At 38.6% G+C, this 12892-nt stretch overlaps 1 protein-coding gene across 2 annotated transcripts in view; it reads left to right on the forward strand.

Annotated features, from left to right (window-relative positions):
* Positions 1–228: 228 nt before the first annotated feature.
* LOC101847621 (retinoic acid receptor RXR) overlaps positions 229–12892 on the forward strand; it is a 42034-nt gene continuing 29370 nt past the window's right edge. The window contains exon 1 of one of the 2 annotated variants that reach the window (XM_005110753.3): positions 229–453. In XM_005110753.3, coding sequence (XP_005110810.1) covers positions 432–453 — 22 coding nt within the window. In that variant the 5' untranslated portion in view covers positions 229–431. The remainder of the gene's footprint in view (positions 454–12892) is intronic. The other variant, XM_005110754.3, reaches the window with a different exon arrangement.

Here is a 12892-nt window from a genome sequence, read left to right on the forward strand (position 1 = left end):
GCGAACCCGGTGAACCCGCCCCGTCTGAGCAGATTCCCTTGAACTAATGACCCCTTCCATCCGATTGTCCCTGACAGGGCGGGGAGGGGAAAAGATGGTGTCGGAAACTGTAGGGCGGGAGGAGGGAGGGTGCTTGCAGTGCGCTAAATTGAATTAATAAAATTTTATGTATATTTTATTTTTGGAAATAAATTGTGCCACTCTTTGTAGCAAGATCTGAGTTGAAAAAAGTTTAGCATAGCCTAAAGAAACTGATTTCCAACAAAACAGCTTCGAAAAGGAGATTGCTATTTTTATTATGCTAAAAATTCGCAGGTGCATTATGGGTAACTACTTTACCTCAGACTCGAGGTGAATGTGGTGATAGTGGAGTTAAAGAATCGGTTGTTTCAAGTAATTTAACTGATTTGTTCACCTTGAGGGTTCCAGGAATGGATCGCTCGGAAGGAATGGGTAAATATTGTTCCGATAGCATGTTTTTAATGCGATTTAGTCCTCCATTTTCCTTTACTATGAGTAATTATGGGTCGTGTGTGTGAGCCCACCGCCATTTTGTTCAAGCTCAGTCGCTTGTCACTCGGCACCTCACGAGAAAGTGATGAAGAGGTGTTACCTGAGAGTGTAGAAATTCTCTTTTTTTTGTGGCTAATCGAAAAAACGTTTTATTTTCGAGCCAAATTACTCATGAAGAGAGCCCTGATTTAGATCGATTTTTCACTGGATGTCTGATGTACCAGGCTACCCCCCGCCCCTGTTTATTGACTGTTATCTTATAATTTGTCTCGCCAGCGACTGGCTTTTTTTCATCAACACGCTATCAACACTGTCATCACAGCATTTGACTTTGTTGTCACAAACTAGATTCTCTAGCTCATTTTAGTGATTGTGTATGTCATGTCTTTCTTTTTAGGTAGATCTAGATCTAATCTAGACTCTAGATCTCTAGATCTAGAAATCTAGATCTAGATCTAATCTAGAGTGACGCGGTGGCAATTGACAAAAATTGACTTTTTGTCAATTGCCACCGAGTGAAGCGGTGTCAAGTCTCAAAACACTATCTTTAGCAATACATAATATGGCTTACCCATATAATATTAATGTGTGTCTAATACTAATGGGTCAATTTGTTCTCAACTAATTGGACGAGCATCTAGATTAGTCTAGAGCTACGGTACCACCTCTATTCTCACCCGGGATGAGAATAGTGCAGGCGAGTCTTTTGGCTATTCTCACCCGGTGCACGTTCACCGTTATATAGCTTAGATCTAGGCCAACAAATTTTGCGTTCACCCTAAACCACAGAATTTTACACTGTGATAACAGAAAAATTGTAGAATTCTGTGCCATGAACAAACGTTCCATTACTACTGTAGTCTACTAAAAGTAAAAGCGTACAGTTTTGTCTGTGGGCAGTGGAGAGAGAGAGAGGAGTAGCGCGAGAACTTCCGGTCAAAACAAAATGGCGACCCGCATAGTTCGGCTCGATTCGAAAAGTTAAATAGCCGTAGCATCTTTGTAGACAACCAAATTAATTTACTTTTTTGTGTTTTAACATCATTTTTAAAATTTGTTTTGTTTGGTCAATTTGATCGTCCACACCGATAGACAGTATTCAGAAAGAGACAGAGAGAGATGGTGGAGGAGTAGATCTTGCGAGAACTTCCGGGCAATACAAAATGGCGACCCGCGTAGTTCGGCTCGATTCGAAAAGTGAAATAGCCATAGCATCTTTGAAGACGATCAAATTAGCTTACTTTTGTGCTATAACGTAATTTTTTCTTGGCTTTTACTTTTATCAATTTGATCATCCACACCGATAGACAGTATTCTAAAATGAGGAAAAGCAGGTCTTGTTTCGCACCGGGTGAGAATAGCCTACACTGGCAAGTCTCACCCGGGATGAGAGGTAGGTCGTTTTTCTATTCTCACCCCGGATGAGAATAGCCACTTCCTTTTCAATTAGACATAGGCCTAGATTTAGGCTAGCCTTAGCCTACACTTTGGTGTAGAACCAACACTGGCAATTCTAGAGGTAGAAGGTCACAAACGCACAAACTCAAGCAGAAATTCACGTTATAAAAAATAGTTATATCGGGGAACATAAATCGGGGGACGGGGGTCGGAAAAAGACGCACACACACACACACACACACACACAAACACACACACACAGAGGGTCAGAGAGGCGAACGCACAACACCAAGCACTCGAGCATAATGAAGAAGCTAGATCTACCCACCAACGCAAAAGAGCTCCAATTTACTCTGTGGCAATTGACAAAAAGTCAATTTTTGTCAATTGCCACCGCATCACTCGGTGGCAATTGACACTAGTACCTTTTTTTTAAAATACAGAATCTATGTGGACGGTTTTATTTTGGAAGAGGCTAGCCGTACTTAATGACGGCTAGAGTACTTTTATGCTTTATATGATGGCTGGACTTACCATACAAAAAATAGGCCTACTGAATTGTAAATATACATTTTTAGTGTGCAGTACCTGAAGTATTTGTATTTGAGACAAAACCAGGTGCCTTAATGACAGTGCATGTATTTTAAACCTCCTGTTTTCTAATGTTAATAGGGCGTAAGATAAGTACGGCTAGACTGGCAGTCTAGCCGTACTTAAGTACGGCTAGACTTCTTGTCTAGCCGTACTTAAGTTAAAGTACGGGTAGACAGCCAGGCTAGCTGTACTTAAGGACGGCTAGACTGTCAGGCTAGCCGTACTTAATATTGATGGCTGAATTGTAAATGAAATTTTTAGTTTGCAATGCCTAAAGTATTTGTATTTCAGACAAAACCAAAAGGTGCCTTGCCTTACTGACTTGCATGTATTTGAACCTGAATAATTACTAGATCTAGATCTAATGAGACCTGTGTACTTAACAGGCTTGAGTCGATTGGGCCAAACCTAGATCTAAGTACGGCTAGACTGGCAGTATGGCTGTACTTAAGTACGGCTAGCCACTTCGTTTTATTTTTGGAAGTAGCCCCGGAAGGACTTCCGTAACGAGCGACCACCCCATCAAACACAATAAAGAAGAGGCCTAGACCCCTAACCCTAACCCTACCCTTTCCCCTACCCCTACCCCAAGCCCTCAATTCTACTGTCTCATAGTGGTCGCTCGTTACGGAAGTCCTCCCGTAGCCCCGGTAAGAATTAAAATACGATCGACCTCTCCTCACCTGGAGTGAGACTTGCCAGCCTTGGCTATTCTCACTCGGTGTGAAATGAGACCTGTTTTTCCTAATTTCTGAAAACTGTCTAGATATTTCTAGATCTGTCTGCGTTGATGATCAAATTGCCCAAAACAAAGAAAAAGATGATCATGTTATAGATCTAGATCTAGAATGTAGATTCTCTAGGTTTAGGCCTAGATCTAGATCTTGCTCAAAAGTAGCCTACTTATTTGATTGTATTCTAGATGTATACAAAGATGCTACATTATAACATGAACATGGCCATTTCACTTTCAAATCAAGCCAAACTATTGGGGTTCGCCCGGAGCCGGAAGTTCTCGCTACTCCTCTCTCTTTCTCTTTCTGAATAGGCCTAGTCTTTCGGTGTTGACAAGCAAATTGACAAAAACAAAGGGAAAATAGTTAAAGCACAAAAAAGTTAATTTGGCTGTCTACAAAGCTGCTACGCCAATTTCACTTTTCAAATCAAGCCATACTTCGAGTCGCCATTTTGTTTTGCCCGGAAGTTTCGCAACTCTCTCTCTCTCTCTCTCTCTCTTCTCCTCTCTTTCTCTCTCTCACTGTTCACAGTGTCAAAATTGCACACTTCCAACACAAGAGCGCTGGAACCTTTGTTCACGGTGAACGTTACACTGGTTGGCCTGTCACGGTGAACACCAAAAAGGCTTGCCTTCGCTATTCTCACCCGGGGTGAGAATAGAGAGGTGTCCTTTTATATAAATTTTTTCAAAGTGACTATTTCTCCGAATGTTTGGGAAAATAAAGCTGAACTCTATTTCTCCTAGCAGTTTTCGATCTCCAGATTTTTTGGTTATTTGCGAGATTTAGGCGTCATCTTTCTGAATATTCAGACTCTTCAGTCGCGGTTGGGGCAACGTTCCCGGACATACTTCATTTGAAAATACCTCCAAAAAAAGGTACTGCGAGAAAACTAGACTTCTCGACTTTGGCAGTAACCTATTTTGCATTTAGTCACACAGCAAGAACTAAAATCTTTCATGTATAAAAAAAAATCCCCCCCCCCCCCCCCCCATCATTTCACATCTTACACGCACACACACACTCACGTGCCACTCCATTCACGTATTATCAACAAATCTCGAGAACGGAAACCGTTCAGGGAAATACAGCTTGAATTTGAAATGGACCCATTTCAAAACCAAACAGCCAGCTTCTATAAAAGCCTAGAAATCTACTATTCTTGGCCTCTAGAGATAGTACTTTTCTTTACTTTACTTTCATTAGTCTAATAAGATCTTGATCTAGAATCCAATTTTGTCTACATAACGCAGTGGGTGGTTGGAGGTCGGTCTTGTGTGTTTTGCTCCCTCTATCCTATAAAAAAAATGTCAGGCACTATTTCTCCGAACGTTCGGGAAAATAAAGCTGGGCACTATTTCTCCGAACACTCTGAAATATCATCCTTTCCCGCAAATTTCGGTATAGATCTATAATTATATTATAGGCCTACCAAAGATTGTTCGTATACAATATATATGGTTCAATCGATCCAAAAAATGTCCGCAGTAAATATTTATACAATTATTAAGAAATGCTACAGTTCCAGTTTTTCGCTAGATATGACGTGTTGCCTATGAAGGGTGCTGCTCTTAAACTTATGTGTTGTGTTCACTCGTGTGCTGTCTAGATATAGATCTAGATCTATGGAGGGTTATTGATAACGACACATAGAACTAGCATCTGCGTTTGTCGTGGCCGCGACCAATCAATCGTAGCTCGATATTTTGGCATTTTTTGATCCCCGAATTGGGGAATAAAAGTCAAATTTTTAAAAAAGAAACCGAACCTCTTTACTTTTAAAAGAAAGTTCACTTAGCTTCACTTCGTCTCTTTCACACTTGTTGTCACCACGTTCATTTTGTTGAATACGTTAGTTACATACGATTTGTATTGAATTGCTGATTACTCTTTTATTTTCCCTCTTTGTGGTGTTTTATTTTGTTGGTGTGTAATTTTTTTTCTTGATGTTCTGATGTGTTGTTTTTCTATTAATTTTTTTTTGTTGGGGAAAAAGGGGTGGGGGGGATGTTGTATAGTGTAACGTCTTTTAATGTGATGTTCCTACCTTCATTAGATTCTAAATATATGCATGATATATATCATATATATATATATTTTAGATAGATAGATTTAAATGTGTTATGTTAGAGCGTTCCACCAAAACCGATTACATATACTGACACTGGCAGGCCCCTTAAGTGTGATTCCATAATTTACATGTAATATCCTGTACTTTTTTAAAAATTACTCACATTTAGGGTTAAAACAGCCAATCAATCTTCTTCGGACAGGCGGACACGCGCCCTTATTTGTTAATTTTTGTGGTTGTTTATGGGCTGTTCTAATTTTGATTTCATTCTGTTGTGAAACCTTTCTTTTTCACGTTTTTACACTCATCTACAAATCTCTAAACTAGCTCTTGAAAATTGAAATAGATCTAGACCCCCAAAAAATATGCTCCTTCCCAGACCTCGCAGTGGGCGGTTGGCGGGTGCTCTGGTGTGGTTTGCTCCTTCTTTCCTATACATCTATCGTCGTTATCTCCCCTTCTTTTTTTATGTTTGTTACTCTTGTAACAGCTCTAATCTTCTGGCGCTCATATGACCTTGTGCAGTTGCGAGCGCCGTAAAAACCTCTTCTAAAACAAACAAGACCTCGCAGAAAATGGCAGAATGAAAGTTGGCGCCAAACTCTCGCAAATAGGCAAAAAATCGCGAGGCCGGAAACTGTTCGGAGAAATAAAGATCGGCACTATGCTATGTCTCAGAACATTGGTAAATTTTTACTTCACTCCCACACACAGATGCACTGCTTCATGGGTCAAACTGCAGTAGTGTTTACTGCAGATCACACATAATGCCAGCAAAACTGTCGCAAATAAATTATAGTACGATATAAGAACAATCAAATATTTCAAAAACTATTAATTTGTGACGGAAGTGAAGTTGTTCAGCGCATTATATTTAGTAGAAAATTGACAAGTAGCTCTAATTGTAAGACAGGAGGGAAAGTAAAAGAATATTAAAAAATCTTAGATTAAATCTCTCTTCCTTTTTTTGTTTGTTACTTCTCTTGTTACACCTAGACTCTAATATTCGGGATTTATACTTTATTAAACTGTTGCAAGTGCCGCAAAACTCTCACTAAAAACTAAAATTAGTCTACAGTACACAAATGGCGACTTCAGTGCATTCTTGTCGTATCTCTATTTTTAACTCTTTCGGGCCGCATCGGACGTCCGATAGCCTTGAGCTCCGTTGGAGACGCATCGGATGTATATATATATATATGTCCTATAGCATTTCTCGACTGTTGTATCCGCACAAATAAAGGTATTCCAGGGAACAAACTTTTGGTTGACATTGCTAAACCATTATATTATATTTTGTATTTATTTACTTTTGACAGTATAGCATCGTTTTTGTATAATTTTCTGTGACGATTTATGAAGGCAGTCAAGGCGACAAAGAACACAGTCTTTGAGGAGTATCATACAAAGAAGGACTAACCTGGAGTGTAATCATAATTTGATGCTTTGGAATTAGGTTTGAAAACTTTCTTAAAATCAATCGATTTGCAACGGTTTTTGTGGTCTTATTTTGCAGCGAAAAATACGTTAGTTCAACGTAGTTCCGAAAAGCAGTGTATCTGCGTGCAGGAGTGACAGCAAAATTTTACTATCTGTAGTACTTCTGGACTTTTGATTTGGATTCTCTAGGTCTGGATATTTGTTGATATGTATTTGATTCACTGTAGTCAATGTTTGAATGCCTATTTGTTGTTGAAGCCTTTTTTATACTATACCCAGTGCCCATTGGGGGATCGGCCAACCATTCGCCAATTCGCGGCTTTTAGGCTGCGAGTCGTGCTATCAGTGTGTGCCCCCAATCTGGCTAGCCTCGCTTACCAAACCAAACTGAACCGATTGTGCCCATGGGTACCCCGTATTAGAAAGAGGGTAAAATCTCCTAATGGTCTCGATATTAGATATGCGATAATCCCATTTGAGCCCCTAGTGCCCCCTACCCCCTACTCTTTTTGTCTTTTGTAAATTTTATAGACATTTTTATACTATAATTGATTGGCCTAATGATTTTTCAAGACATCATATCGAAAAGTTAAATTATTGGATTGGATTTTCCTTAGGGCCTAATAGGCTAATAGTTGTCTTTAAAAATCTCCCATCATGTGACCTCTTCCTGAAGTTGAAGGCTGAACTGAAGGGAACTGGGTCTCAATGTATACTGAATACTACTATTGCTCCCTTTTTCTTGAACTTCCAATGGGTTACAAGAGATTAAAATCGGTTTATCAAGTCAGGGTTGAGTAACAATTGAATTGAGAATTGAGTTCAACTGCGTTCAAGTTAGACTTCACTGTTTTGATCAGGGGGGCTCTCGTAGCCTTGAGGAAAAGGTGTTCGCCTCTCATTCAAAGGTCCCGGTTTTGAATCCGGGTAGCTTCGGAAAATTCTTTTTCTTTAAATACTCTAAAATTGTCTCCTTTCATCTCCTGTCCTGCTCTCTGTCTCTACTTTCTGCCTTTACCTCCTTTGTCCCCTCATCTGGGCTCCTGACACTTTCTGCAGCCTTTCTACTGCCTTGGCTCCTTCTTACTGCTGTCTTTCAGCTACACCCCTGATCTTCTGGTAGGAAAGATCTACACCTAGCCTTTTTGGACAAGGACCAAAATATTGGAGGTCCCATGTGTAAGTTGCACTCGTTATAGATCCCTTGGTGGTCTAAAATCGACAAGAGCCTGGGCAAAGTTCAAAATTTCCTACCAACTGAAAATATTCAATGTATCCCATGCGCTCACATGAGTTGCGAACATCATAAAACACTTAACGAAAAATAAGCAACAAAAAAACAGCCTCTTTTATATATGCTGTCCGCCATTATTATTATCTACTATCCATTTATTATTCACCTTTACTGATGTTTCTCCGCACCTTGATCACAGTCAATTGGATTGTATGATTTGATGATTGAAACATGGGAATTCAGTTTTTTAATAAATTATTGCCTATACTATGTATCGTAATTTAATAATAATGGTTTCATGGGTAAAAGAACGGCTACAGGTAGTTCAGATGTTTGTTTCCTTTACTTTATTTTTATGTTGTTTCTTTACTTTGTATTTGCAATGTTTTTTCTTATTTGCTTGCTTTTACTTTTTAAAATTATGCCTTTACTTTACTTTATTTCATGACACCAGTGAAAATGTTTGTAAATGTGTGCTAATTCTGTTGTTAAAAAAAAGGCCCATAAAATTTGAATTAGTAACTTGGTCAATCAGAACACAATGTCAATTTCTTAGATTTTTCAAGAGATTGAGTTTTATGCTTGTGGTAAGGAGCAAGGACTGGGATCTTTGGTGAATACTACTGTAGTAGTTAACTCTTTAATTTAGTTGATGTAGGTTTGCATCTTTACAATTTTTTTTCAAATGTTTTATCCATTTTCATTTATGAGTGGTGCTTTACTCAGTTCTTGGCTATGCGGATGAGTTACGGCCTTAGGAAGGGAATGTGAAAAATAAGGCTGAAGTACCAAAAAGAATTTAGTGCCAACTGTAATGACTTGGCTTTGTATGGGGAAGGAAATTTGTGCCGGTTTAATCTTGTGATTCAATTCGCTGCGCAGTTCACCAACACACTCACTGGATATGGAAATTTGTGCTTGATTTTATCGGTGAATATAACTGAGGATGTAGATATCGAAAAAGCCCACTGCACAATGAAACAGTTCCCATGCTGTACATTTGCTCACGTCTATGTATACTACAACAGGCCATGACCCCAAAAACATCGTATGACAGACATACATTCGCTCTCCTGGTGTCATCATGATATGTGTGATAAACATAGATAATAATGCACTAGAGATGCCTGAGGCCTGCAGTTGACGCAAGTGCATTCTCTTGTATCCCCATGCATTCTCTTGTCTCACATTTCTGTTTCGCTATCTTTAAGTGCGTAAGACATGGTGATTTGTGTTACTTCAGAAGTTGCTAGTAGTGAAGAATTAGACTATAATATAACCGCTCAAAATTCTTTTCGACTTACAAATAAAAGCATTTGATTGATCAATAGTTTTCTGGAGTTTTTCTCTAAAGTTAAAGAAAAAAATCGCGGATTCTTTCAGAGTACCGCTATTTTTGGAAAAAATCGTTTTCTTTTTCAGCAACCTCCACCGTAGCTATGAAGACAAGCAGTATTAGCATGCCCAGACATCAGGCTACGGACAAAATGGAGCTTTTCACCACTGAAAAGGGACGGCAAGGTCTCTGTTATAAAAATTTCAATTACAGAATTGCTGAAATTTGTAAAAGAACTGTGAGGTGGAGGTGTACGAAGAAAGACTGCAACGCAAGTGTCATCACGGACACTGACCACAGTAAGGTGTTAAAGGCAAGGAGGACCCACAACCACGAACAACCTACGCTGCACGATATTGAGATGGCCAAGGTTAGAAATTCACTGAAACGCAAGGCTATTGACCAGCCGTCTGAAAGACCTTCAAAACTGGTGAGCAGTGAGGTGTCAAAAACATCAACATTAACAATGAAAGACGCAGACAATCTCTGCCGACAAGTCCGCCTCAACCGACTAAAGACTTTGCCAAGCCTGCCGAGTAGCAGTCAGGAATCATCAGAAGAGCTCAAAGAATCCTCTTCGACTGTTATTAAAGTTGAAGTCGAGGAAGATGCTGAAAGTGCTGCGATCTCAACACCTGAAAAATAGGAATTCCCTGCATCATCTCCTCACTACTTGATGAATAGCACCTTCTTTCTGTCCTCAAATACCAACTTGAAGTTCCATGGGACATTGAATGGACATTTGCTGTTCGCATTTTCTTTTTGCTGTCATTCAAGAAGGAAAAAACATACCAGGGGCTGGTAGTTTTGCTCAAAGAACTTTGGAGCCACAATTTTAATTCATAGACAGCCAAATTAAATCTTTCTGGGTTTGAAGGTGCCATGTTGTCAGCCTCTCAGCGTACATTCTTGGAAGCAAACATAAAAACATTGCCGGTTGCTTGTCGGCCCAGCCAGCTACAACAAGCTGCAAGTGACTGGACTATCTTTACTTATCAGTCAGACTTGCTGAGTGGTTTAAAATCTTTTTTCAGCCTTCCATCTCTCTTCAACAAATATCAAAATCACAATACTTGGGAACAGAAGAGGTTTATTGTACGTGAAAAAAACTGTTACTCAGTACCCATTTCATAAGCTAAATAATTGATATCAACAGAATGAACAGGCACAAATTTCCTTGGCATTGGGGGAGGCAGACTTCAACTCTGAATGTCATGGCCAATCCAGGTTGAGAGGACTACAATGTCATAAAACAAAAAGATGGAAAAACTCATTAAAACTTCTCTCCCCACTGGAGTCAAACTGGGGTCTGCTGTGTGCAATGGCAAAATGTCTTTTACTTTCCAGCAACACCACAGAGGACTTTGTCATCTTCTTCAAACTGTTGTCTTTTTAAAACCTTGTTCGACTTGAGAGATGCACTGATTTGGATGCAACTTAAAGGCTACTTAGTATTGCAATGACGTATTTGACATTTGACCACACATTGTGTTAGTGTACTTCTCTTTTCTCACGATCACACAAACAGGCTGTGACCAAAACTGAGTAGATAGTGAAGTAAACCACCTACTCAAACAAACATGCTGTTGGACTGAGACTGCTTTGTAAAAACTTTTCTGATTACTCATTGTGCTGAATTCTTTTCATGTGTTCATAGCGGAATGTATCCAGTGTTAATGCTGATGTATGTTTAACACTGACATGTGGGAAGTCCTCAGTTGATAGAGGTCATAATTGCATATCTACAGAATATGATAGTAGTTGTACAGGGGCTTTGCTTTCTTATCAGCTAGTTCAACTGCATGACAAAGGTTGTTTTTTTTAATGTAGAAGTTGGAGAGAGAGAGAGAGAGAGACACTTAAGTTTGGAAAGATGCCATTTTGCTTCTTTTACCTAAGTACTTGGTTTTCATTTGCATCATGTTCAGGTCTTAACATGCATTTGAAATTTTTTATATTTATATATAAAAAAATAACTCCCAACTTCGGTTTGATATGTGGAGTCTGGTACTCGCTAGTGCTGTGCGATTTTGAGGAAATGAAACTGAATTCACACTTTGAAGCATAGGTCACCATTCATGCTATTCGAATGTACTGCATTTAGATTTTAAGAATTTTTTTCTTCTCACTGTAATTCATCCCTAAATTCCATTATTCAACATTTGCTAACTATTCACAGCGCTGATCATTGAGCGTGCATTGCGTTTTCAGTGTAATACGATGTCACATCACCATTCATAAAACGTTGAATTTTCGTTAAGTTGAATTTAAGTTTGAAACTTTAAAGTGTTACTTAGAAAGTTGTTTTACATTTAAAATGTATTTACACTCGATTTTTAGCCTTAAAATTTAATTAGTAATATTGACCAGAATAAGGCGAGAAATGAGCTATTGAGAAAAAACCAACTTGTTTCGCACACACAAATGACCTTATGCAGTTGCGAGCGCCGTAAAACCCCGTACTATAAAAAAAAAATTGAATTTCAATTGTAACGGAAAGGAGAGCTCATCGAGGCAGCTTACTATTAATTTCATGGGAAAAACATTCACTGCACTTTTAGAATCCGTTACCCTTGCTTGAGCTATTCATGGTGTGACAAGTGTCGTGAATACTGCTATAGTAATTATTTTTTAGAGGCTTGTCCTTCTTTTGTTTCAGATTCATTCTCTCTCTCTCTCTCTCTCTCTCTGTTTCTCTCTCCCTCTCTCTCTTCCTCCCTCCTTCTTTATTCCCACAAATAATCATTGTGTTCATTAGCTGGACTGAATTTTTCTCATTCTGGTTCTGTTAGTCATTCATTTTCCCATGGCACAAAAATAATCATTATCATCACGTTCTCTTTACTCTTAAAAAATAAGTCTTGTCGCCGCTATCTCACCCTCTGGTATTCATATGGTACAATGTCTGGTGTGTTTTTTAATTGATCTTTTATTTTCAATAAAATTTTGATGCACAGGAGTCTTATAATATTTGACAATTCGATGGTGTTGGGCACAAATGGATGAACTTCAAAAATTTCAGAAACGTTTTGTAAAAACTATGATGTTTTAAAGCAGGTCCAAAAATATGCTATCTTTTAAGTTTCATTGCGTTTGTAAAAATATGTTTATTGATTACTATCAAATTTGGGTGAGGTGGATCTGTCCTGTAACTATAACTTACTTTTAGCCTTCCTTGGAAAAGTAAAATAGTATAGGTTTCCTTGCCCATCTGTGTCAGATACGTTTGAATTGTTAACAAATGGGTTTTCTCAACCATCAAATTCCAGCATCGATGATATTTATTACCATTATACGCTTAATTATCCTGTTTCATATTAGGCCAGATTAGATGTTTTACTGTTTGTTAAAATGATAAAACTGGTTTATATAGTTCTGGTTGTAAATTTTTAATGTAATTATGAAAATGTTTCAAAATATATACGTCTACATATTGAATTTCTTCAGTGTGTAGTGTATTTTGTTTTTCCTCTTTGCATACTTGAAAACAAGGACATGACACAACTCACAAATGCACAAATTTCCTTCCTTCTCTCTCTCTCTCTCTCTCTCTCTCTCTCTCTCTCTCT

Source organism: Aplysia californica, unplaced genomic scaffold (genome assembly GCF_000002075.1).
Source record: "Aplysia californica isolate F4 #8 unplaced genomic scaffold, AplCal3.0 scaffold00940, whole genome shotgun sequence".
Taxonomy (NCBI): Eukaryota; Metazoa; Mollusca; class Gastropoda; order Aplysiida; family Aplysiidae; genus Aplysia; species Aplysia californica.